This window comes from Hyla sarda, chromosome 1 (assembly GCF_029499605.1).
Source record: "Hyla sarda isolate aHylSar1 chromosome 1, aHylSar1.hap1, whole genome shotgun sequence".
Lineage (NCBI taxonomy): Eukaryota > Metazoa > Chordata > Amphibia > Anura > Hylidae > Hyla > Hyla sarda.
Genome location: NC_079189.1, coordinates 395,378,567 through 395,404,970, shown reverse-complemented (window position 1 = coordinate 395,404,970; position 26,404 = coordinate 395,378,567). Strand labels below are relative to the sequence as shown.

Genomic DNA, 26,404 nt, shown 5'->3' with positions numbered 1-26,404 from the left:
TTCAACCATACTATGTAACCATGTATGCACAAAGAAGTGTTGTATTTTAGGAATGTGTAAAAACCTTTATATTATCCAATGGAGCATGAATCCGATTGAAACATCATAGATTCTCAGGGAATCAGATGGCTTTTGTTAGCCTGTGTGCTTCCATTTCGACTACTCAGCACTGTTTAAGTTTAGGCGTTTGCATGGTGTATTGTCCTGTGATGTTTGCTGGTAAAGGGGAGTTTACAATATAGGGAAAGAATAATTCTAGTATATATAAACTATACCAGATGTAACTAGCCTGTTGCTCATGCAGAAAGCAATATTTTGTCATATTTATTGTAATGAGAGATATTATAGACTATATTACTGGAAGAGAATTGTACTAAAGTATTTATATTTTAGTACTAAGCAACATTTTATGTATGTCTGTAATATAGATGGCAGTATATAATAGTGCTCAAGGGAATAACCAGGGAATGCTATGGTGGATCACCATCATAGTCCATTAGTGTAGTGACATCTACCCGAACCGTCTGATAATCCAGAATCTTATAAGACTGGAAACAAATCCTGAGAGTTAAATGACGTGTTCTGTGTATCCTGACATTGGGGACAGATAATAATGAATGTCAGCGTTTAGTATATAACTATGACCTTTCTTAATGGTAACTGCTGCTTTCTTCAGTACCGCTGAATTTATGTTCAACCACTGTCAGGGCAGTCACGCTCACTCCCAGTTACTCCATCTTGGTCTGAAGGACGCTAATAGTAAGTCATAACACTATGGTTCAGAATTTTAGAAGGAATATGCTGGGTACAGGTGTAAAGTTACAGAAACATAACCTTTGTTCAGGTTGGAAATATTGGTTATTAAGAAGCATGTTTAATGTACGTCTTAGTGTTGATACAGCTTTTCCACCTCAGAGGCCTTCAAGTTACTTTATCATAACAATTGTTTATTACCTTGTTCAAGTCATGTGCAAGCAAACAATAAAATGCAAGATTTCTTTAAAGTACAACCATGGCTAAGGATGGTTTATACAGAAATATATTGAAAATAAACAGTTTTTACAACAATCAATGTGATCACGCTACTTACTCGTTGTACGGTATTGCCTTTACCTAATGGAGCCTCTGTTGCAGATTTCTTAGTTATTTACAGAAAAAATAGTATTGCTAAAATAGTACTTCTTCACAAGATCATATACATTAAACAGTATTGCTGGATCTATATAAATGCAATATGAAATGAGGTCCAAGCACAAGAGAATTTGGGAGGCACTCTCCAGGGGTAGTGTAGAAAACATTTCTTTATTTTAGGTACACACACATATCAGAAGCTGCAGGAAACAGTGAGGACACCAGACAAACACAGGTAGGTACAGGTAGATGTTTGTTTTGTGTCCTTTCTGCTCCCTGCAGTTTCTGATGTGTGTGCACCGAAAATAAGGAAAGACCTTTACACAACCTCTGGTAATTGCCTCCGAATTCTCTGGTGCTCAGACTGTGCTTAATGTTGTGTTCCACTACTCCGAACCAGATTATGGCTTTGTTCACGTGATTGTGCCGAATGCTATACCTTGCTTTTTGCAATATGAAATGTTTAGGCTGACGCTATGATTTGGTAGGCTATGTAGGGTCCAAATAATTGTATCTCATTATCTGATCTATATAAATATTTATCTAATTGAATATCTACAATAGCAGCAAAAGAGATGCCCACAATGGGGAATAACAGGAGTTTGCTATACTTTCCTTTTTTAATTACCATCTCGGAAATGTAAGTAAGATAGGTCTAGGACCCAAAAATTAGTTAGACATCTATTTACTTAGGGTTGAGGTAACTGTTACATACGTGTACCTTCTAGTACAATGACTGCTATGTTCCTAAAGAAACATGATTAAGTACTGTGTTGCCTTTTACTTGTCCACTAACACTGAGGCCAAGGTGCTTTCTAACCGTACATCAGTAAACTGTGATGAAAGTATTTCCAAGTCTTCTTCAGATGTTTTTCCTGAGCTAGTCTGTTTACTGATCATCCGGTCATCCAAGTAATGACATATTCTGTGGCCACAAGTAATACGCATGTTCTTGGATACAGCTTTCCACCACAGAGGACCAGCTTGAGAAGTAACCCTATGTTAGACCTGTCTAGATGAAAGGCTCCACAGACCTTGTGTCTATAGATATTATATGTGAAGAATGACAAGCTCTTATATCCTGAACATAAAAAGTGCCACATTTTCCATGTCCCATCTCTCCCTGAGAGCTCTTCAATCGTCTCTGTTGATTTACCCTCCCCCTTAGCTGTTTCCTCTCTACCTTCAGTGCTACATTTAATCTTGGCTCCAGTCCAAATAATAATCTTTTCCACATGTTTTTCTTTTTACTCCCTTAGAAACTTGGTCTCTCCGTGACAACCTCCCCTCTCCTCCTTACCACCCTCCCTACCCTCCTTTGCTCTCAGGCCCCCTCTCTTTCCCTTAAACTTGTTAGACTTCCCCCTTTTCTTACACACCAGCCTCCTTTGCCACACACAGTCCTTTCATACTGCACTCCACAAAAGCAGAAGCGAAGAAGAAACCGTTGATTGTAGGGGAATATGGATTTGAGGGTAAGTTACAGAGAAACAGTAAGTTGCAATGTGGGTTGTAAATCCATTACAAGTCTGGTCACAATTGGTTAGTTATTGTTGCTGTATTTTCCTGACACTAATGCTTTCTGTTAGCTGTGCTGTTATAAAGGGTTAGCATATCTGAACCTTCTCAAAAGATCAATTATTTGTTGCTTATCAAAGTTCCACCACCGGTAGTGTCATAGCTACATCTAATACAATATTAATGCTTAGATTTCCAAATAGCAAAAATAGGAAAATGTAATGCAAACTATGTTGTAGGACAAACAAGATAATAAAAAGATACCCATATCCTGGGAAAAAAAAGCTGTATTGTGCCCCTAGCCTATGAAGGATAAAATCTATCTTTCACCAAAGTGAACACCAAATGAAAATAGGCTCACCAGTGATCTAAAGTGTGGTAACGCCACAGTCACAGATTAAATTTTCTTCTTGTATGACGTGACGTCAGTAAATTTATCCACCATTTATTGTGAACTGGACAATGTAAAGTGCTATGTTCACATTACCAACATAGTTTTCATTCATTACAATATGTTATGCCAGTTTTTAAACTAATCCTTATTGTGTTTAGTGAATTATAAAGTGGTATGTCATGATACAGAACCCCTGACTGAAATCTATGAACTCATTTGAACAGGTCCTTTATGATTCTTACCTATACTTCAAATACACTGAACAATCTTTAAAATCATGTCACATTTAAGCATCAATAAAAATCTAACTTATTTATACTAACTCCCATTAGTAAATTTTATTTGCCAGTAGGGTATGTGTTAATAACCAGCTGTGGGACGCAGCATCACACTAGTATATATAATAATGTTCCATTTATTTCAGTTTTAAAGCGTTACTGTCATTAGTAAGAAAATAAAAAAATGCTCAAATCTGCAGTACTGTGCCCTAAGACTTGCATGCATAATAATATGCATGTTTTATATGTAAAATACCTTTTGATCGATGTCTTACTTAGCTCACTTGTTTCTTCATGAGCTTCCTCCCACCTACCTCTCCCTTGTCATGAGGTCTGCACAAACATTTTTACATTTTGCAAAGCTTGGTGCCTAAAGTGCATGCTTTTTATAATTCTAATACAGCCATATAGAACCTAATGTGTTACAAGTACACAAGAGAAACCTCCATTTTATGGCAAAAAATTAACATTTTTAAGTTTGTAAAGCTTTGCGCCCAAATGCATGCTTTTTATAACCCTAAGGCTAAGTCTCCACTTGTTTTTTTGTCCTGCGTTTTTAGGGATTAAAAAAACGCCTGAAAAATTGCCAGTGCAATCTACATCATCATGAGTTTTTTCTGGCTTTTTTTCCGGCGTTTTTTTCATTTGTGTGGAAATTGCACCTTGGTGTTTTTTTTTTTTTTTTGGTACAAAATTTGTTGGGTACCAAAAAAAAAAAAAAAAAAAAAGGATGCAGCAGTGATGGAATTTTTTTTATTAAACTCAATGTATATATTTTATAACCCAATTTTTATTAATTTTTAATAAAGTGTGTGTTTCACATTTTTTTCTCTAAATTTTTTACATTTTTTATGTAGTACTACTATTCCCAGCATGGAACAGACTGTTCCATGATGGGAGTGGTAGTACCTGTACTACAGACATATCGCCCCGGGTGTCGGTCTGACACCTAATGCGATCGTCCATAATATAGCAGAGAAGCGAGCGGGTCTATACATCACTCGCCTCTCCGCACTATACTCCAGCCAGTGAGGTCAATAGAAATTCATATCACTCATTCATATTTTCCACCCAGAGCTGTTGCAGCCAATCACAGCTCTGAGGAAAAGATGAATGAATGAGTGGCCGGCACGGAGTACAGTGCAGAGCAGGAATGCGAGCGATGTATACAGTCACTCCATCTCTGCTATAGACAGGACAATCACATCGGGTGTCAGTAGTGATACCCGCTGGGATCTGTTCTTATATGCAAGTACTACTACTCCAACATGGAGCACACTCTGCTCTGTAGTATCTGCATTAATAGACAGATCACAGCGAGTGTAACTTCTGACACCCGCTGCGATCTGTCTATTAATGCAGATACTACAGCTCCCAGCATGAGGCAGTGTGCTCCATGTTGGGAGTAGTAGTAGCTGCAGTTATGGAAAGATTACGGCGGATGTCACTCCTCCTGACACCCGCTGTGATCCTCTTGTATAATGTATGAATGCGGCCGGCGCTCTTCTATGGTCCCATGCACAGCCGTATATATCCTATTTCTCACAGAGAGCTGTGATTGGCTGAAACCATCTGTCCAATCACAGCTCTGCGGGGAATGTGAATAAGTGTAAATATACATCAGGGCAGGGGACCATAGAAGAGCGCCGGCCGCATCTATATATTATACAGGAGAATCGCAATGGGCCATCTGTCTATTAATACAGGTAGTACTACTCCCATCATGGAACAGTGTGTTCCCTGCTGGGAGTAGTAGTACTAACTAAAATAAATGTAAAAAATAAAGCAAGTGAAAAACACACGCAATAAATTTTTATAATTGTTGGCTACATTTTTACTTCCCCGCACACATAAATTGGTCCCTGTTTAAAAAGTAATAACATTTTTTTTTTTTAAATAATATAAATTTCGTTAGATACAATTTTTTTCCTTCACTACTGTATATTAAAAAAAAAAATGTAATCGTAACCTACGAAATTTTATCTCCATCACTTTTTTGGATCGCTAAAGTCCAAAAAAGATTAAAAAATCGCCTGCAAAAATGCCAAAGTTAACCCCTTAACGACAAAGCACGTAAATGTACGTCCTGGAGACGTGATACTTAACGCACCAGGACGTACATTTACGTCCTAAGCGTAACCGAGGGCATCGGAGCGATGCCCGGATCATGCACGGCAGGTCCCGGCTGTTGATCGCAGCCAGGGACCCGCCGATAATGGCTAACACCCGCAATCCCGCGGATGTCTGCCATTAACCCCTCAGATCCTGTGATCAATACAGATCACGGCATCTGCAGCATCGCGGTCACTTAAATGGATGAGCGGATCGCCCGCAGTGCTGCCGCCGCGATCCGATCATTCAGCACAGCAGACGGAGGTCCCCTCACCTGCCTCCGCTGTCTTCCGGGAGTCTTCTGCTCTGATCTGCCTTCCCGCAGACCAGAGCAGAAGATGACCGATAACCCTGATCAGTGCTGTGTCCTATACATAGCACTGAACAGCATTAGCAATCAAATGATTGCTAAAAATAGTCTCCTATGGGGGACTATTAAAGTGTAAAAAAATAAAGTTAAAAAAATTTGAAAAACCCCCTCCCCAAATAAAAACGTAAATTGTCCCATTTTCCCTATTTCACCCCCAAAAAGTGTTAAAAAATATCTTATATACATATTTGGTATCACCGTGTGTGTAAATATCTGAACTATTAAAATAAAATGTTAATGATACCGTACGGTGAACGGCGTGAACATAAAAAAAAAAGTCCAAAATAGCTGCTTTTTTATAACATTTTATTCCCCAAAAAATTAATAAAAAATGTATTAAAAGTTTTGTATAAGCAAATATGGTATCAATAAAAAGTACAGATCACGGCACAAAAAATGAGCCCTCCTACCGCCGCTTATACGGAAAAATGAAAAAGTTATAGGTCTTCAAAATAGGGGGATTTTAAACGCATTAATTTGGTTAAAAAGTTTGTGATTTTTTTTAAGCGCAACAGTAATAGAAAAGTATGTTATCACGGGTATCATTTTAATTGTATTGACCCAAAGAATAAATAACACATGTCATTTTTACCGTAAATTGTACGGCGTGAAAACGAAACCTTTCAAAATTAGAAAAATTGCGGTTTTCTTTTTAATTTCCCCACACAAATAGTATTTTTTTGGTTGCGCCATACATTTTATTGCAAAGTGAGTGATGGCATTACAAAGGACAACTGGTCGCGCAAAAAACAAGCCCTCATACTAGTCTGTGGATGAAAATATAAGTTATGATTTTTTGAAGGCAAGGAGGAAAAAACAAAAACGTAAAAATGTAATTGTCTGCGTCCTTAACCCCTTAAGGACACATGACGTTCTCATACGTCTCCATTTCCGAGTCCTTAAGGACACATGACGTATGAGAACGTCATGTGTTTTACCGGCCCCCCGCAACCATCTGGAGCGGAGCCGGTGCCCGATGCCTGCTGAAATCGTTCAGTAGGCATCGGGGCATATCGCCCAGGGGGGTCATGATGACCCTGTGACCCGGAATTATTGGCTGATCGGGGCTGTCAGAGACGGCCCCGAACAGCCAGAGCCAGCAGGGGTGAGGTGGCACTGGTGCCACCTCACGATCGCCCTGATTCGTCGGCCGGATTAACGGCCGACCAATCAGGGCGCCTGCTGCGGGTGTCACTCCCGCAACCCGCTCCGCCCCTCTTCCGGAGGACGTGAGCGGGTGCGGGACGTGCACCCCGGGTGCTGGGGACCCCGATCCCCGGCGTCAATGTTGGGATCGGGGCCCCAGGAGCAGCGGCGGAGACGACGAGGGACTGACCTGTGCGGCGAGGATCGTTGGAGGTGAGTGACAGCCTCCTGCTGTTGCTTAGCAACAGCTCCCAGCATGCAAAAAGGGCATGCTGGGAGCTGTAGTTATGCAACAGCAGGAGGCAGACCACCACAACTCCCAGCATTCCCTTATGGGCATGCTGGGACATGTAGTTTTGCAACAGCTGGAGGCACATTCTTTCTATGGAAAAGTGTACCTTCAGCTGTTGTGTAACTACAACTCCCAGCTTGCCCAATCAGCTAAAGTGCATGCTGGGAGTTGTAGTGGTGCATCTGGTGGTTGCATAACTACAACTCCCAGCATGCCCGTTGGCTGTCGGTGACTGCTGAGAGTTGTAGTTTTGCAACAGCTGAAGGCACACTGAGTTAAGTAGCAAACCAGTGTGTCTCCAGCTGTTGCATAACTACAATCCCCAGCCAAAGTAGTATGCCTCCAGCTGTTGCATAACTACAAGACCCAGCATGCCCTTCCGCTGTCCGTACATGCTGGGGGTTGTAGCTTTTGCAACAGCTGAAGGCACACTGCTTGCAAAACACTGAGTTTGTTACCAAACTCGGTGTTTCACAACCAGTGTGCCTCCAGCTGTTGCAAAACTACAACTCCCAGCATGCACTGATAGACCGTACATGCTGGGAGTTGTAGTTTTGCAACAGCTGGATGTTCCCCCCCCCCCCCCCCAATGTGAATGTACAGGGTACACTCACATGGGCGGAGGATTACAGTAAGTATCGGGCTGCAAGTTTGAGGTGCGGCAAAATTTCTGCCGCAGCTCAAACTGCCAGCGAGAAACTACTGTGAACCCCCCCGCCCTTGCGACTGTACCCTAAAAACACTACACTACACTAACACACAATAAAATAAAAAGTAAGAAACACTATGTATACACATACCCCTACACAGCCCCCCTCCCCTCCCCAATAAAAATGAAAAACGTCTGGTACGCCACTGTTTCCAAAACGGAGCCTCCAGCTGTTGCAAAACAACTACTCCCAGTATTGCCAGATAGCCGTTGACTGTCTAGGCATGCTGGGAGTTTTACAACAGCTGGAGGCACCCTGTTTGGGAATCACTGGCGTAGAATACCCCTATGTCCACCCCTATGCAAGTCCTTAATTTAGGCCTCAAATGCGCATGGCGCTCTCACTTTGGAGCCCTGTCGTATTTCAAGGCAACAGTTTAGGGTCACATATGGGGTATCGCCATACTCAGGAGAAATTGCCTAACAAATTTTGGGGGGTATTTTCTGCTATTACCCTTTTTAAAAATGTAAAATTTTTGGGAAAACAAGCATTTTAGGTAAAAAAAATATATATTTTTTTACATATGCAAAAGTTGTGAAACACCTGTAGGGTATTAAGGTTCAAACTACCCCTTGTTATGTTCCCTGAGGGGTCTAGTTTCCAAAATGGTATGCCATGTGTTTTTTTTGCTGTCCTGGCACCATTGGGGCTTCCTAAATGCGGCATGCCCCCCAAAAACCATTTGTCGCTCCTTCCCTTCTGAGCCCTCTACTGCGCCCGCCGAACAATTTACATAGACATATGAGGTATGTCCTTACTTGAGAGAAATTGGGTTTCAAATACAAGTAAAAATGTTCTCCTTTTTACCCCTTGCAAAAATTGGGTCTACAAGAACATGCGAGTGTAAAAAATGAAGATTTTGAATTTTCTCCTTCACTTTGCTGCTATTCCTGTGAAACACCTAAAGGGTTAAAACACTTATTGAATGTCATTTTGAATACTTTGGGGGGTGTAGTTTTTATAATGGGGTCTTTTATGGGGTATTTCTAATATGAAGACCCTTCAAATCCACTTCAAACCTGAACTGGTCCCTGAAAAATAGTGAGTTTGAAAATTTTGTGAAAAATCGGAAAATTGCTGCTGAACTTGAAGCCCTCTGGTGTCTTCCAAAAGTAAAAACTCATAAATTTTATGATGCAAATATAAAGTAGACATATTGTATATGTGAACCCAGAAAATATATATTTTGAATATCCATTTTCCTTACAAGCAGAGAGCTTCAAAGTTAGAAAAATGCTAAATTTTCATTTTTTTTCATAAAATTTTGGGATTTTTCACCAAGAAAGGATGCAAGTTACCATAAAATTTTACCACTAAGTTAAAGTAGAATATGTCACGAAAAAACAATCTCGGAATCAGAATGATAACTAAAAGCATTCCAGAGTTATTAATGTTTAAAGTGATAGTGGTCAGAATTTCAAAAAACGCTCCGGTCCTTAAGGTGTAAAATGGCCTGGTCCTTAAGGGGTTAAGGCCCAAATGGGCTGCGTCCTTAAGGGGTTAAACCCCTCATCTTGTTTTTCTTGGCGTTTTCTCACTCCCATAGTCTTCTATTGGAGCAAAACACAATGATTTTGCGAAAAAACGCCGGTTTGAGTGACATACAGCGTTTTTTTTCAAAACGCCAAGGAGCTGCAAAAAAAGTGAAAAAACGCCAAAAGAATTAAAAAAAAATGCCAAAGTGAAAAACGCCAAGTGGAATTCGAAATTAGAGATTTCTCATTGATTTACAGCTAACATCTGGCCGCAGCGTTTTTTGGCCAAGTGGAGACTTAGCCTTAATCAGCCATGTGGAACCTATAAGGTGCTGCAAATACACAAAAAAAAGTTCATAAAATAACCTTTTAAATAAATTATTTTGCATATAAATAATAATTGTCATCTTGTATTGCTCGTCAGTGTGCATGGAAATGCTCCTTTGCTGAAAAGGCTGTAAGCTATCTGGATCTCACAGGGGTGACCTCACACTGATGAAAGCTGAATTATACTGTACAATGCACTGAGGCATAGAAGGGAGATAACTACACCCCAGGTCCAAAAATATCTTGTTCTTAGGACCAAAAAGACTTGGATACCAGGGTTCCTTTGAAAATTAAATAGACAGAGACCCGCTAGTGGCTGTTTTTTTTTAACATTTTTTTTTCACATCTTCAGCAGTCAAATTTTTTATTAAGTATATTAGGAAAATGCTTAGTTTTTAACCCCTTAATGACATGCGCCGTAAATGTACAGAATCATTCTTTATTTCTCCTACTGAAGAAAGGGTCATGCAATTTAGCAAAAGAACCCTGAAACGCGTCTAGGTCAATTTCCGCACCTTGCTATATATCGATGGTGTGAACCTGGCACAGAGACTTGCTATTTATTGGAAGCAACAATCACCGCAGCTGAAGTCCGATCTGGACTCACACCGCGATTTTCCACTAACCTGAATCTGCTGGGAAAGATCCATCTTCCACCCGCCCTGAGAAATTACCACTCTCCATCATTATCCACCACGAGGGACGCCAGCGCTGCGCCCACCCTGCAATACCATCACAGGAGCAACACGGAGGCTACTGGGGTTGTTGTGCCAAACGTACCCCTGCACAAGTAAAACTCTGCACAAGTGACAGCCCTGTGCCAGCGCAGCCGGCGTATGGTGGACGGAGACAACATCGAGCGCCAGAAGCGGGTGAGATACATTGTAACAGCAGTATCCAGACCAGACCAAGCCTGTACTAGTCAATAGACTAAAAAATCAACTGCATAGTGGATACACTACTTGTCCATCTATTCATCGCTAATATATTATATCAGTTGCACCAGAGAAGGACATAATACCTTTTTCAGACCGGTATATTTTTATAAATTTTTATTAATTAATTTTTTTATTAATTTTTTCTATTATCTATGATTGTTAGAACAAAGTCTTCCCACTTTAGGTGATCAATACCACTAGGGCCCAGTGGAACATTCACTTATATATATCTGTGCCAGGATTAGAATAATTTTATACAATTTCATCAACTGTTTTATATATGTTTAATAAAATTTATATCAATTGAAATTTCTCTATATTATTTTTGAATTCATTGTGTACCCTTCGGGGTAAAATCCTAGAAGGATTGGTTATATATTTTCTTTTCATATACTATTTATTCCCGGCCGTTGGGGTTTCGGCATATAACCAACTATATCCTCGGATTTTAGATTTGTGAGCTGCACACATTTTTTCCTTTAGATTTGTAAATTACTTCTATTAAAAAATCTTAATCCTTCCGATAGTTCTTAGCTTCTGAAGTTTTCTGTCTAACTGCTCAATGATGATGTCATGTCCCGGGAGCTGTGCATGATGGGAAAATATCCCCATAGGAACTGCACAGCTCCCGGGACTTGAGTCATCAAAGAGCAGTTAGACAGAAAACAGCAACTCAATTTCAGAAGCTAATAACTATTGGAAGGATTAACATTTTTTAATAGAAGTAATTTACAAATCTGTTTAATTTTCCGGAGCCAGTTGATATATAAAAAAAAGTTTTGGCCTGGAAAACCCCTTTAACCCCTTAAGGACTCAGCCCATTTGGACCTTAAGGACTAAGACAATTTTATTTTTACGGTTTCGTTTTTTCCTCATCCCCTTCAAAAAATCATAACTCTTTTATATTTTCATCCACAGACTAGTATAAGGGCTTGTTTTTTGCGCGACCAATTGTCCGTTGTAATGACATCACTCACTTTACCATAAAATGTATGGCGCAACCAAAAAAAATACTATTTGTGTGGGGAAATTAAAAAGAAAACCGCAATTTAGCAAATTTTGGAAGGTTTTGTTTTCACGCCGTACAATTTATGGTAAAAATGACATGTGTTCTTTATTCTGTGGGTCAATGCAATTAAAATGATACCCATGATTATACACTTTTCTATTACTGTTGCACTTAAAAAAAAACGCAAACTTTTTAACCAAATTAGTATGTTTAAAATCCCCCTATTTTGAAGACCTATAACTTTTTCATTTTTCCGTATAAGCGGTGGTATGAGGGCTAATTTTTTGCGCCGTGATCTGCACTTTTTATTAATACCATATTTGCTTATACAAAACTTTTATTACATTTTTTATAAATTTTTTTGGGAATAAAATGTTATAAAAAAGCAGCTATTTTGGACTTTTTTTTTTACGTTCACGCCGTTCACCGTACGGGATCATTTACATTTTATTTTAATAGTTTGGATATTTACCCACGCGGCGATACCAAATATGTATATAAAATATTTTTTTTACACTTTTTGGGGGTAAAATAGGGAAAATGGGACAATTTACGTCTTTATTGGGGGAGGGGGTTTTTCACATTTTTTTTACTTTATTTTTTTACTTTTTTTACTTTTATTTTTACACTCTTATAGTCCCCATAGGGGACTATTTAAAGCAATCATTCGATTGCTAATGCTGTTCAGTGCTATGTATAGGACACAGCACTGATCAGCATTATCGGTCATCTTCTGCTCTGGTCTGCGGGAAGGCAGATCAGAGCAGAAGACTCCCGGAAGGCAGTGGAGCCAGGTAAGGGGACCTCCGTCTGCCGTTCAGGATGATTGGATCGCCGCGGCAGCGCTGCGGGCGATCCGATAATCCTGTTAAGTGAACGCGATGCTGCAGATGCCGTTATCTGTATTGAGCACGGCATCTGAGGGGTTAATGGCGGACATCGCGGGTGTCCGCCATTACCGGCGGGTCCCTGGCTGCGATCCACAGCCAGGACCTGCCGCGCATGATGCCGGCATCGCTCCGATGCCCGCTGTTATGCTCAGGACGTAAATGTACGTCCTGGTGCGTTAAGTACCACATCACCAGGACGTACATTTACGTCCTGCGTCGTTAAGGTCAAAATGGGCTGTGTCCTTAAGGGGTTAAAGAATACCTCTCATGATCTTGTAAAATTTTATAATCCTCCCAGTTCACTGCCCCATCATGATAAACCACCCCCTGCCTTTATTTTATTTTAATTTTTTTTCTACCTTGATTTTGCTCTGTATTTTCTACTCAGTCTGTCAGATTCACAGACTGGGAAGGGGCGTTAACCAGCAGGCATGACATCATCTGAAGCCATACAGGGGAGAACTTCCTCCCTCACTCTGCTATACACCGCCAAGAGCAGTTCAGTGTGAGATGAGCTATGATTGGCTAAGGCTGCACACCCCCCCCCTCAGCACTCCAGACTGCATTTCCCGATTTTGGACTTCTGCCAGGCCAGCAGGAGTCCAAAGTCTGTGCAAGAGATGGGGGGAAATGTGCTCTGGACAAGTAGGGAGACACCTTGTGGCAGCTTTTTTAAACACAAATATAACATAGAAAACTTAGTACATTAGAAAGATAAGGAGTGCAATAGCAAGAATTTGTTTTAATGAGAGTGCCAATTTAAGGAAGTATTAAATGAAAAAAAAGTTGTTTCTATCAATGATAACAACATTTTAAATATAGTATAATTATTCTGACACTATTTATAGGTATAGGTATGCTTTTTACATTTACCAGTGTCACATGTGATGTTTTTTATTTTGGACAGGTAAAAACATGGCACATGGCAGGGCTCATGTTGGCCATAACTTGCTGCACTGTGATATCATCTGTAGCGGCTTGCAACAAAGCTCTATGTGCAAGTGATGTCAGCAAATGTCTCTTGCAGGTAAGATACTGGGGGGTGGGGGGGGGGGGGGGTGAACTGCTGGTTGTATTGCACCGTGGATCCTAAAGTAAAGCCATAAATGTTTTGCATTTGCACACCTCTTGACAGACAACTAGTCCCATCTCCAATCTTCCATTTATATCCAAGCTACTAATTAGGCCAGTTTCACATAAGTGTAATATAGGTGTAATTCTCAACCTTTTAAAAGTGCCCTTATGCACTACAGTTTTGTGCCACATATGTGTCAACTGGTTTCATATTGTAGCATAAGTGGTCAAAATTGCCGACTTACTTAAGAAATATAATATGAAAATTTACATTAAAGAGTACCTCTCAAGATCTTGTTAAATTTTATAATCCTCCCAGTTCACTGCCCCATCATAATAAACCACCCCATGCCTTTAGTTTTATTATTTTTTAATTTTCTACCTTGTGTGGCATTGAGGCAGGTTTAAAGGGAATTGAAGGGTGTTTTTCCAAGACCTTTATCCTAGGTAAACTAGCAGAGATGCTCATCAGGCACCTAATTAATGAGGCCAGCAGAAGTGTGGGAAGTCTAGATATAAGGAAAGGAAACATAATAGTCTGGGCTCTCCCCAGTAGACAGCAAGGTGGCTTTGGGGGGGAGAAAGGGGTCCATGTGAGGAGCACACAGCCAGGCGCTGTGAGTGACCCCCACCAGTGAAGTGGACAGACAAGGGGTCTTAGTACACACAGCAAGAGGCTACAAACCCTGTGTGTGAACAGTGAGTAAAGGTTGCAGGAAACCTGTGTTTTAAGCTTGTGGAGACTAGCTTACCAGTGGATAGAGAGGGACTAATGTGTAGTGGACGGCCTAGGATTTTGTTTGCTCCTGTGTTATATTTTTGTTTATCCTGCAACCTGTCTAATAAAGCTGGCGAGGAGCCAGACGTGCATAAAGAACTGTTGTTTGACTGCTGAATGAAGTAGAGACGTGTCCTGTGGCTGTGTCAAGGAAGATCCCAGAGCTAACCCCAGAGTGAAATCCTTACACTTGATATTGTTCTGTATTTTCTGCTCAGGCTCAGTCAGATTAACAGACTAGGAAGGGGCGTTGCCCAGCAGGCATTACATCATCTGAAGCCATACAGGGGAGAACTTCCTCCCTCACTCTGCTACACACAGTCTAGAGAAGTTCAGTGTGAGTTGAGCTATGATTGGCTAAGGCTGCACACACCTCTCAGCACTACAAACTTCGTTTCCTGATTTTGGACTTTTGCCAGGCCAGCAGGAGTCCAAAGTCTGAGCAAGAGATGGGGGGAAAATGTGCTCTGGACAAGTAGGGAGACACCTAGTGGCAGCTTTTTTAAACACAAATAATTTTTAAACAAACTACATTAGAAAGATTTTTTTTATTTACCACAAGGAGTGCAATAGCATACATTTGTATTAATGACAATGCCCATTTAAGATCAAATGATAGGATGGTTATCTCCTGTATCTGATGTTCCTCTTCTTAAGTAAAGAATGAAGCCCCCATAATATGATGGGATGTCAACCACAAGTTAAAAGATAAAATAGCAAAATCTGGTGTCTATGGCCAGCTTAAGTTGTATTCATGTATTATGGCTCTTAACCCATTAAAGACCACTGTTTTTTCAGTTTTTGCACTCTCATTTCTTCCTCATCACTTTCTAAAAATCATAACGCTTTCAATTTTGCACCTACAGACTCATATGAGGGCTTATGTTTTGCGCCACCAATTGTACTTTGTAATTATATCAATCATTTCACTGCAAAATTCACGGCAAACCCAGAAAAAAAATATTTGTGGGGCAAAATTGGAAAAAAAAACGCCATTTTGTAACTTTTGGGGGCTTCTGATTGTACACAGTGCACTTTTCAGTATAAAAATTACACCATATATTTATTATGTAGGTCCATACAGTTACAGTTACACTGATACCCAATGTATATAGGTTTTCTTTATTTTACTACTTTAAAAAAATGATAACTACATGCTCCAAAATTAGTATGTTTAACCCCTTAACGCAGAATGACGGGTATACCCGTCAGCTGCTGAAGTGCATTCGCGCAGAGTGACGGGTATACCCGTCATTCACATAATTGCAGCTGCTGCTGCATCCCGGGGGCTGAACTTTTCACCTCCAGTTGTCTCCGGCAGGTGAGAAGTTCAGCTTAACCCCCGTCGCGCTGGACGCCGCATTTATACGGCGGATAACGCGATACCTTCGCGGCATTCATTTGCGCGCTCCCGCGGCGCTGATCGGGTTAATTGGCTAAAGTCCCGGGGTGTCCGGCAGGAGACCACTCCCGCCCGACACCCCGGGACCCCATTTGATTAACCCGATCAGCGATCGGGTGTGTAGGGGCGGCGGGGGGTGGGCGGCGATGCGTGTGTGGCTGATGCGCGGAGATCCGGATGTCCGGCAGCGGTGATCCGGAGGTCTGGCAGCGGCAATGGCGGGGGTAAGTGCCATCGCCACGCACCCGCCATCGCCGCTGCCAGACCTCCGCCCACATGTGTTAGTCCGGGGAGAGCGGGGCACAGAGGGAATAAGTCCTTCTTACCTGGTGGCGGATCCTGCAGGCTGCGGCGGGATCTGACTATCCGGTGAGTGATGCTCCAGATGTCGCAAAACTACAACTCCCGGCATGCCCAGACAGGCATTGGTTGTCTGGGCATGCTGGGAGTTGTAGTTTAGCAACATCTGGAGGACCACTGTTTGGAGACCACTGTGTAGTGGGCGCCAAACTGTGATCCTCCAGATATTGCAAAACTACAACTCCCAGCATGCCCAGACTGTCTGGACATGCTTGGAGTTGTAGTTTTGCAACATCTGGAGAACCACTGTTTGGAGACCACTGTGTAGTGGTCGCCAAACTGTGATCCTTCAGATGTTGCAAAACTACAACTCCCAGCATGCTCAGACAGTCAATGCCTGTCTGGGCATGCCGGGAGTTGTAGTTTTGCAAGATCTGGAGGATCACAGTTTGGAGACCACTACCCAATGGTCTCCAAACAGTGGTTCTCCAGATGTTGCAAAACTACAACTCCTAGCATGCCCGGCTGCAAAAGGCTGTCTGGGCATGCTAGGAGTTGTAGTTGTGTGCCTCCAGCTGTTGCAAAACTACATCTCCCAGCATGCCCAGACAGCCAATTTACTGTCTGGGCATGCTGAGATTTGTAGTTTTGCACAATCTGGAGGGCCACAGTTTGGAGATCAGTGTGCAGTAGTCTCTAAACTGTAGCCCTCCAGATGTTGCAAAACTGCAAATCCCAGCATGCCCAAACAGCTGTCTCGGCATACTGGGAGTTGTAGTTGCGTACCTCCAGCTGTTGCATAACTACATCTCCCAGCATGCCCTTCGGCAATCAGTACATGCTGGCAGTTGTAGTTTTGCAACAGCTGGAGGCACCCTGGTTGGAAAATACTGAATTAGGTAACAGAACCTTACTGAAAAGTAGTTTTGAAACAGCTGGAGGTTTGTACAGGGTACATTCACACGGGCAGATTTACAGTAAGTTTCCTGCTTCAAGTTTGAGCTGCGGCAAATTTTCGCCGCGGCGCAAACTCCTAGCAGGAAACTCACTGTAATCCCGTCAGTGCGAATGTACCCTAAAAACACTACACTACACTAACACATAATAAAAGGTAAAACACTACATATACACCCCTTACACTGTCCCCCCAATAAAAATAAAAACATATCGTGCGGCAGTGTTTCCAAAACAGAGCCTCCAGCTGTTGCAAAACAACAACTCCCAGCATTTCTGGACAGCCACTGACTGTCCAGGCATGCTGGGAGTTTAGCAACAGCTGGAGGCACCGTGTTTGGGAATCACTGGCATAGAATACCCCTATGTCCACCCCTATGCAATCCCTAATTTAGTCCTCAAATGCGCATGGCGCTCTCTCACTTCAGAGCCCTGTCGTATTTCAAGGAAACAGTTTAGGGACACATATGGGGTATTTCCGTACTCGTAAGAAATTGCACTACAAATTTTTCTCCTTTTACCCCTTATGAAAAGGAAAATTTGGGGGCTACACCAGCTTGTTAATGTAAAAAAATAAAAAAATTTACACTAACATACTGGTGTTGCCCCATACTTTTTATTTTCACAAGCGTTAAAAGGAAGAAAAGACCACCAAAATTTGTAACGCAATTTCTCCTGAGTACGGAAATACCCCATATGTGGGCGTAAAATGATCTGCGGGTGCACAACATGGCTCAGGAGTGAGAGCGCACTATGTAGATTTGAGGCCTAAATTGGTGATTTGCACAGGGGTGGCTGATTTTACAGCGGTTCTGACATAAACACAAAAAAATGAATACCCACATGTGACCCCATTTTGGAAACTACACCCCTCATGGAACGTAACAAGGGGTATAGTGAGCTTTAACACCCCACAGGTGTTTTACGAATTTACGTTAAAGTTTGATGGGAAAATGAAGAAAAAACTTTTTTTTTCACAAAAATGCCGGTGTTACCCTAAATTTTTCATTTTCACAAGGGAAAATAGGAAAAAAGCCCCCCAAAATTTGTAACCCCATTTCTTCTGAGTAAGAACATACCCCATATGTGGATGTCAAGTGCTCTGTGGGCGAACTACAACGCTCAGAAGAGAAGGAGAGCCATTGGGATTTTGGAGAGAAATTTTGTCCGGAATTCAAGGCAACGTGTGTTTACAAAACCCCCATAGTGCCAGAACAATGGACCCCCCACATGTGACCCCATTTTGAAAACTACACCCCTCACGGAATGAAATAAATGGTGCAGTGAGCTTTTACGCCCCACAGGTGTCTGACAGATTTTTGGAACAGTGGTCCGTGAAAATGAAAAAAATAATTTTTCATTTGCACAGCCCACTGTTCCAAGGATCTGTCAAAAGCCAGTGGAGTGTAAATGCTCACTGCACCCCTTATTAAATTCTGTGGGGGCTGTAGTTTGCAAAATGGGGTCACATGTGGCGGGGTCCACTGTTCTGGCACCATGGCACCACAGGGGGCTGTGTAAATGCACAAGGCCCCCGACTTCTATTCCAACCAAATTCTCTCTCCATAAGCTCAATGGCGCTCCTTCTCTTCTGAGCATTGTAGTGTGCCAGCAGAGCACTTTTAGTCCACAAGTGGGGTATTTCCATACTCAGAAGAAAATGGGGTTACAAATTTTGGGGGGCATTTTCTCCTATTACCCCTTGTAGAAATGTAAAATTTGGGGAAAAACCAGCATTTTAGTGAGAAAAAAAATTCATGTACACGTCCAACTTTAACGAAAAGTCGTCAAACACCTGTGGGGTGTTAAGGCTCACTGGGTCCCTTGTTATGTTCCCTGAGGGGTGTAGTTTCCAAAGTAGTATGCCATGTGGAGGTTTTCTCTCTGTTCTGGCACCATAGGGGCTTCCTAAATGTGACATGCCCCCCAAAAATCATTTCAGAAAAATTCACTCTCCAAAATCCTATTATCGCTCCTTCCCTTCTGAGCCCTCTAGTGCACCCAGAGAACACTTGACATACACATATGAGGTATTTCCTTACTCGAGATAAATTGGGTTACAAATTTTAGGAAGATTTTTCTCCTTTTACCCCTTGTAAAAATTAAAAAACTGGGTCTACAAGAACATGCGAGTGGAAAAAAGGAAGATTTTGAATTTTCTCCTTCACTTTGCTGCTATTCCTGTGAAACACCTAAAGGGTTAACACACTTACTGAATGTCATTTTGAATACTTTGATGGGTGCAGTTTATATAATGGGGTCATTTGTGGGGTATTTCTAATATGAAGACCCCTCAAATCCACTTCAAACCTGAACTGGTCCCTTAAGAATTATGATTTTGAAAATTTTGTGAAAAATTTGAAAATTGCTGCTATACTTTGAAGCCCTCTGATGTCTTCCAAAAGTAACAACATGTCAACTTCATGATGCAAACACAAAGTAGACATATTGTATATGTGAATCAATATATAATTTATTTGGGATCTCCATTTTCCTTTCATGAAATTTTGGAATTTTTCACCAAGAAATTATGCAAGTATCAACGAAATTTTACCACTAACATAAAGTAGAATATGTCACGAAAAAACTATCTCAGAATCAGAATGAAAGGTAAAAGCATCCCAGAGTTATTAATGCTTAAAGTGACAGTGGTCAGATTTGCAAAAAAGGCCTGCGTCCTTAAAGGGGTAGTCCAGTGGTGAAAAACTTATCCCCTATCCTAAGGATAGGGGATAAGTTTGAGATCGCGGGGGGTCCGACCGCTGGGGCCCCCTGCGATCTCTCTGTACGGGGCCCCGGCTCTCCGCCGAGATAGCGGGTGTCGACCCCCGCACGAGGCGGCGGCCGACACGCCCCCTCAATACATCTCTATGGCAGAGCCGGAGATTGCCGAAGGCAGCGCTTCGGCTCTGCCATAGAGTTGTATTGAGGGGGCGTGTCGGCCGCCGCCTCGTGCGGAGGTCGACACGCCCCCTTCCAGCGGGCTGTCGGGGCTCCGTACAGGAGATCGCAGGGGGCCCCAGCGGTCGGACCCCCCGCGATCTGCAACTTATCCCCTATCCTTATGATAGGGGATAAGTTGCTCACCACTGAATCACCACTGGACTACTCCTTTAAGGTGAAAATGAGCTGTGTTTTAAGGGGTTAAAATTTTCCTCTTCTGACCCCTAACACTTTTATTTATTTTTCAGTATACGGGTGGTATGGGGATAATTTTTTTTTCCACCATGATCTGAAGTTTTTATCGGTACCATGTTTGTTCAGACTTTTTGATCACTTTTTATACATATTTATAGGTATACAAATTTTCAAAAAAATATGGAATTTATCATTTTTTTACGTGTACGCCATTGACCGTGCAGTTTAATTAACCTTATATTTTTATAGTTCGGACATTTACACATGCGCCGATACCACATATGTTTACAAAAAAAACTCTAAAACTTAGCTTTTACTGTGCACACCTAAAATGTACAAAAATTACCAATAGAAATAGTAGAAAATATATAATATTACAATTAAAGAGCCGCCATCAGTATATACCAAAAATATGCTGCTGTACAACGATCATCTCTACCAAAAGCGAGGCTAATTTACTGTAGCGCAACTTTAGTACCTCACTACTTCATGCTAGAGATGACCCATTGCACATATACTGTAAGTACAGAGTATGGTTAAACTGCACACAATTAACTGCAACCAGGCAGTCCAATTGCATGCAATTTTCTCTATAATTACTCTCCAAGACAGCTATCTCCTGTATATTCGCATCCCTGTCACACCACCTATCAGGGGTGCGAACAACCAGGATCCATGTTCACACTGTGTATATGTGCATAGACTATACACGGGTAGGTCCACCCACAGTATGCTACAATGTAGCTATTGGTGATGCTATTTGGTCTGCCGAATAAGCGCCTGTTCACATTACTGGAATCTCCAATAGTGGAATGGTGTGCTCTCAAAAGTCCAATTTACTGTCCAGACATATTAAAGTCCCTTGATGACCAAGGTGGATGAACTATTGGTTAGAGAGTAGAGACCAACAACAAAAATCCACAGTTCACACTACGGCACATCCACGTCCATAGACATACATCCTTCTGTCAGAAAAAGATATTTTCATTGACAGAAAAAATCGTGGTTAATGGCAGTCCACCAATTTCAACATATGTGGATGTCACTTAAATCCCAGGATAGTCCTTACATTTAAATCATCCATATTAACCAGCGTTTGGAGACAGTCTCCTGTGTACATCAGCACTATAGTCTATTTGTCAAAGCACAGAAAGAAGCCCCATCAAGTGCACTTCTATAGCCAGTTCACACTCTGCAGTATTAATACTTCACTTGTGTTCACACTCTGCGGTTTTGATAGTTCACTTATGTTCAACAACTATGGCAATAGTCCATATTTAAACTGCATTTCACCTCAAGCAAGAGGTACACCATTATATTATGACTTACCGTAGTTGTCTGATGTATTTATATATATTCGCAGTTGGTTTAACAGATATTCACACTCTGCGGTATACTTCTCCACTGCTTCCACATTTAATACATAGCCGCTCATCACATTATCCAAGTTAGTGTAGTGGATGAAAATTGCAGTATAGTATGATGTAACTTTGCTGCATCTATAGATGAAACATTCAGTGTGATAGGGGCTAAATCTGCAGATTCATACTCTCAGTAATACATTGATATAGCTACCATCTCAGTGATTTAAAGAGATATCTCCCGATGATAATATACATGTGCTGGTTAAGATGTGCTGTTATGTACACTTATCTGTATCCATAGATGCTTTGTGGATCAAAGCCAGGCGTCTGTGTGGTAGTCCATTACTGCTGATGGCTCCAGATTTCTTAAGATGTCCATATATTAAGGGTCCAAAGAAACCACATATGTTTATTTATATTATGTTTATATATTTTTTATATGGAATTTGGGAAAAGGGGGGGGGGGGGGTGATTTAAACTTTTAATAAGGAAGGGGTTAATGTGTATGTTTTTAAACTTTTGTAAACCTTTTTTTTTTTTTACACTTTTAGTCCCCTTAGGGGACTTTTAGGAGGAGTCATTAGATTCCTCATACAGATCAATGTGGTTCCATAGAACCACATTGATCTGTGTGCTCTGCGCTTGATTGATAAAGCTTGGTTCTGCCAGGCTTTATCAGTGTCAGAGCTGCAGCCAGCACAGGACGTGAGGTATGCCTTCCGGCTACCTCAGCAGTGGATCGCCCAGCAGTGGATTACCATGGAGCAGTTAAAGGTACCTTTAGACTCCGCTGTCAGCTTTGGCAGCGGCGATCTGAAGGGTTAATAGCCGTCCACGGCGATCGCTGCAAGTCAGCTATTAACGCCAGACCTCAGCTACAAGAATCAGCACCATACCCGCGCGATACCTGCTTAACGGTACATGGACATGTATACACGTCCATGGTCGTTAAGGGGTTAAAGGACATAATGTCTGTATTTAGTTCTAAAGACCATTTTCAAGGAGTACTGCAGCCATAGACAACTTATCCCCTATCCGCAGGTTAGGGGATAAGTGTCTGATCGCAGGGGTTTTGGAACTGTCTTAACTCTGCGCGGCTAATGTTTGTGTCGTTGACCTCACTAAGAGGTCAACAGACACTCCCCCACCATTCAGCTCTATGGGAGAGGCGGGATGCACGAATGCTACATCTCCACCTTTCCCATAAAGATACATGGAGGGGGCGTGTCGGCCTGATGTGGCCTCCATGCTTCCTGCAGAGCCGGGGCCCCGTACAGGAGATCGCTGAGGGTCTCAGCATTCGGATCCCCCCCCAATCAAACACTTATCCCCTATCCTGCAAATGATAGATAATTGCAAAGTATAAATCTGATCTAGTAGAATTATACTCTGCTTTCCAAATGCTAGAACTATGGCCACAGATTTTACTTACTGATGTATTAACACCTGTAGGTGGAAAATTGAAAGTGTTATGATTTTTAGAAGGTGAGGAGGAAAAAAAAATGCAAAAATTAAAGTAAAATAAAAAAAACGTCGTCATTAAGGGTTAAAGAGTACATGTCATCAAACCATATTTTCTAAACTAACCTCAGACTGTATTCCCCAACTCCTCCTAGCACCCTAGCTGCCCTTAATTTTTTTCTCTGAGCTTTAAAAAGCTCTGTATAATACCTTTCCCCTTGCTCACATTGTGTGAGCTCACGGCAGGAGAAAGTGGGTGTTCCCCAGCAGGTGTGACGTCACTGAAGCCTATGAGATCTGTGCCTCACCATGCCTGCACACACTTCCTGAGTTTTGTCCAAACTAACTGACTTGCGGCAAGGAACAGAACAGAGCCACCTAGTGGCCGTTTTTTCAATCACATTAAAAACGTATAAAGGTTGAGAATTTTAACAGCAAGTAAATAGCAAAGTGTCTTATAATTACAAAAAAGAACAATATATTAAAAGTTTAGTTCGTGACAGGTACTCTTTAAGTCTATTTGCAACTTGGGAACCCTCTTCTACACATTGCCTGGATAGATCAGACTGAACCTTTAAATTCTCTCTCCTAAGGAGCTCTGTCAGTGCAACATTAAAGAAGATGACTGTCCCTGCTGTCAGGATTGCATGCTGTGTCTTGGGAGTCTTTGGGACCAGTGCTGCAGTTGTGTAGGTAAGCAACCTGCATGACATCATCACTATTATGTAAGACGTGTACTTCATAGACTGCTGTGTGAAGCTCTCATTCTACATACACTGGAAAACATTTCACCCTCTTGCTATATCTCAGGTTTGTGCAGTGAAAATAAGGGAAGTCAAAAGCATGCAGCCCGAAGAAGTTCACTGGAGGTGTTGCCTGTCCCACTGCCTTCTCTGTTTCAATCACTGAGTGAACTGCAAGGAGATGCAGCTATGGACTGGAGCATTCACACACTGCCTGTCACTAAAGAGCTCAGTCAGAAATCTAACCAGGATCACATATTGCTTGGTGCACACACAGGTACTGTATATGGCAGAATATGAAGAAGACAATTGTTTTGTTTTGTTAACCAATTCCAAGAGTGGATCCTGAAGAGAATGAAAAGTATAAAAGATAGACTTTTTTGCTTTCACTTCTTGTTTTAGTTACAAAAGAAGCATGAAACACTGCACTATGTAAACTAGACCACAGAAAGTGCCTAGGTTTCAAGACAGGATACAATGCTTAAAAGTATAGTGAGCAATTATGGAATCTACTGTATATTCTTTTCATGCTAGACCAAGTTACATTATTCAGTTCTTAAACCAAGAACTCATGATCCCTGACATTGCAAGGAGAAGATGGATATTTACATTATTACATTACATTAGTACATTACATCCTATACTAGGACAACAGTGTTTAAGATGATTGAAGGGAAACTGACAGCTGATTCAGCCACACTAAACACAAAATATACGGTTATAGTGCAGGTGAACCAAAAGGAAATCAAGTATTACTCACTTTGTGTTTCTATTTCCTGATTGCAATTATTTGTTATTTTTTGTACATTATTATGTGTGCTGTCATCTTGCCTGAGCTGTTTTTAACAGCATTTAGTGATATGCTTTAGTGATAAGGTACAGCAGGCTCCATAAACCATAGACAACATTAGACAGGTCCATTCAGATGAACTGGAGACGTTACTGAGCATTCTCTGTGACTTTTTCAAAGGTCATTCTTCATAGAGGAGGATGTTGATCTCTACTGGGAATGGTGCAGTGTTATCTATATACTGGTGTTACATTTCAGTGTACTTCTGTCTGTGCTTTAAAGAAATGCGTTTCTGGGAAGTGATCTGTGCAGAACAGGAATTCTCAGCTTAGTTTTTGGCCTAGTGGCCAGAATGGAAACTGCAAGCTTTAAGGATTATTATTATTATTAATAACAATAATAATAATTCATAATAAATATAGATAGTAAAATGGAAAAATAGAAAAACAATCACCAAAATTCTTAATAAATATGGTTAATATAAAAACCTGATTTAATCTATAGGCTCTTTTCTGATGACACATTCCCTTTAATGGCCCTTTAAGACTGGCCGACTAGCTGCAGGAAAAGAGTGCAAATCTTGTTGATTGCCACCTGTTTACAGAACCTTCAAAAGGCTTAATAAATCGTGCAGCATACCCAGTGGCGGATCCAGCCCCCCTCCTGAGATAAATTTTTCCGTCACATTCGGGACATCCCTGTGTCCCAAAAGATCTTTTCGGGACACAAGGATGTCCCGGTTACCTTTCTGCAGCCCCGCGTTAACTTTAAAAATGCAGGGGCAGCCAGGAGGTAGCGCACACAGGGACATCACTGACATCCCATACGTGCACCCATAGGAGCGGAGCAGAGCAGCGAGGAGGAGGAGGATGCGTGCATGGTAAGTTACCAGTGGCACGTCATCTTCAGTGCTCCGACCACCGCTCCTCCGGTACCGGGACCTACTGCTATGGCCTATAGACCATAGTAGTAGATTATGACCTCTGACCAAAGGAGCGGTGGTCGGGGCACTGAAGTGGGGCAGTACATAGACCTACAGCCACCAGCCATACACTGTATATGGCTGAAGGCTGTATGTCTGTGGGGACCACTGCTACCTAATTTGGGGGAACTATACTGCCAGCCCTAATGTGGGGGGAACTATATTGCCATCCTAATGTGGGGGAACTACACTTCCAACCTAATGTGGGGGAACTATACTGCCAACCTAATGTGGGGGGGGGGGGAACTATACTGCCAACCTAATGTGGGGGGGGGGGGAACTATACTGCCAACCTAATGTGGGGGGGGGAACTATACTGCCAACCTAATGTGTGGGGGGGGGGGGGAACTATACTGCCAAACAAATGTGTGGGGAACTATACTGCCAACCTAATGTGGGGGGGAACTATACTGCCAACTTAATGTGGGGGAACTATGCTGACAACCGAATGTGGGGGAACTATGCTGACAACCTAATGTGGGGGGAACTATGCTGACAACCTAATGTGGGGGGAACTATGCTGACAACCTAATGTGGGGGGACTTTGATGATAACCTACTGTGGGGGGGGGGGAACTATGCTGACAACCTAATGTGGGGGGAACTATGCTGACAACCTAATGTCGGGGGAACTATGCTGAAAACCTAATGTGGGGGGAACTATGCTGACAACCTAATGTGGGGGGACTTTGATGACAACCTACTGTGGGGAGGAACTATGCTGACAACCTAATGTGGGGGAACTATGCTGACAACCTAATGTGGGGGGAACTAGGCTGATAACCTAATGTGGGGGGGGGGGGAGTATGCTGACAACCTAATGTGGGGG

The 26,404-nt window shown here is 41.9% G+C and overlaps 1 protein-coding gene across 1 annotated transcript in view; it reads left to right on the top strand.

The window, feature by feature from the left end:
- Positions 1–2,420: 2,420 nt before the first annotated feature.
- LOC130276642 (twisted gastrulation protein homolog 1-A-like) overlaps positions 2,421–26,404 on the top strand; it is a 31,761-nt gene continuing 7,777 nt past the window's right edge. Inside the window, exons 1-4 of the mRNA XM_056526301.1 lie at positions 2,421–2,606; positions 13,498–13,617; positions 23,655–23,754; positions 23,872–24,081. Coding sequence (XP_056382276.1) covers positions 2,595–2,606; positions 13,498–13,617; positions 23,655–23,754; positions 23,872–24,081 — 442 coding nt within the window. The 5' untranslated portion in view covers positions 2,421–2,594. The remainder of the gene's footprint in view (positions 2,607–13,497; positions 13,618–23,654; positions 23,755–23,871; positions 24,082–26,404) is intronic.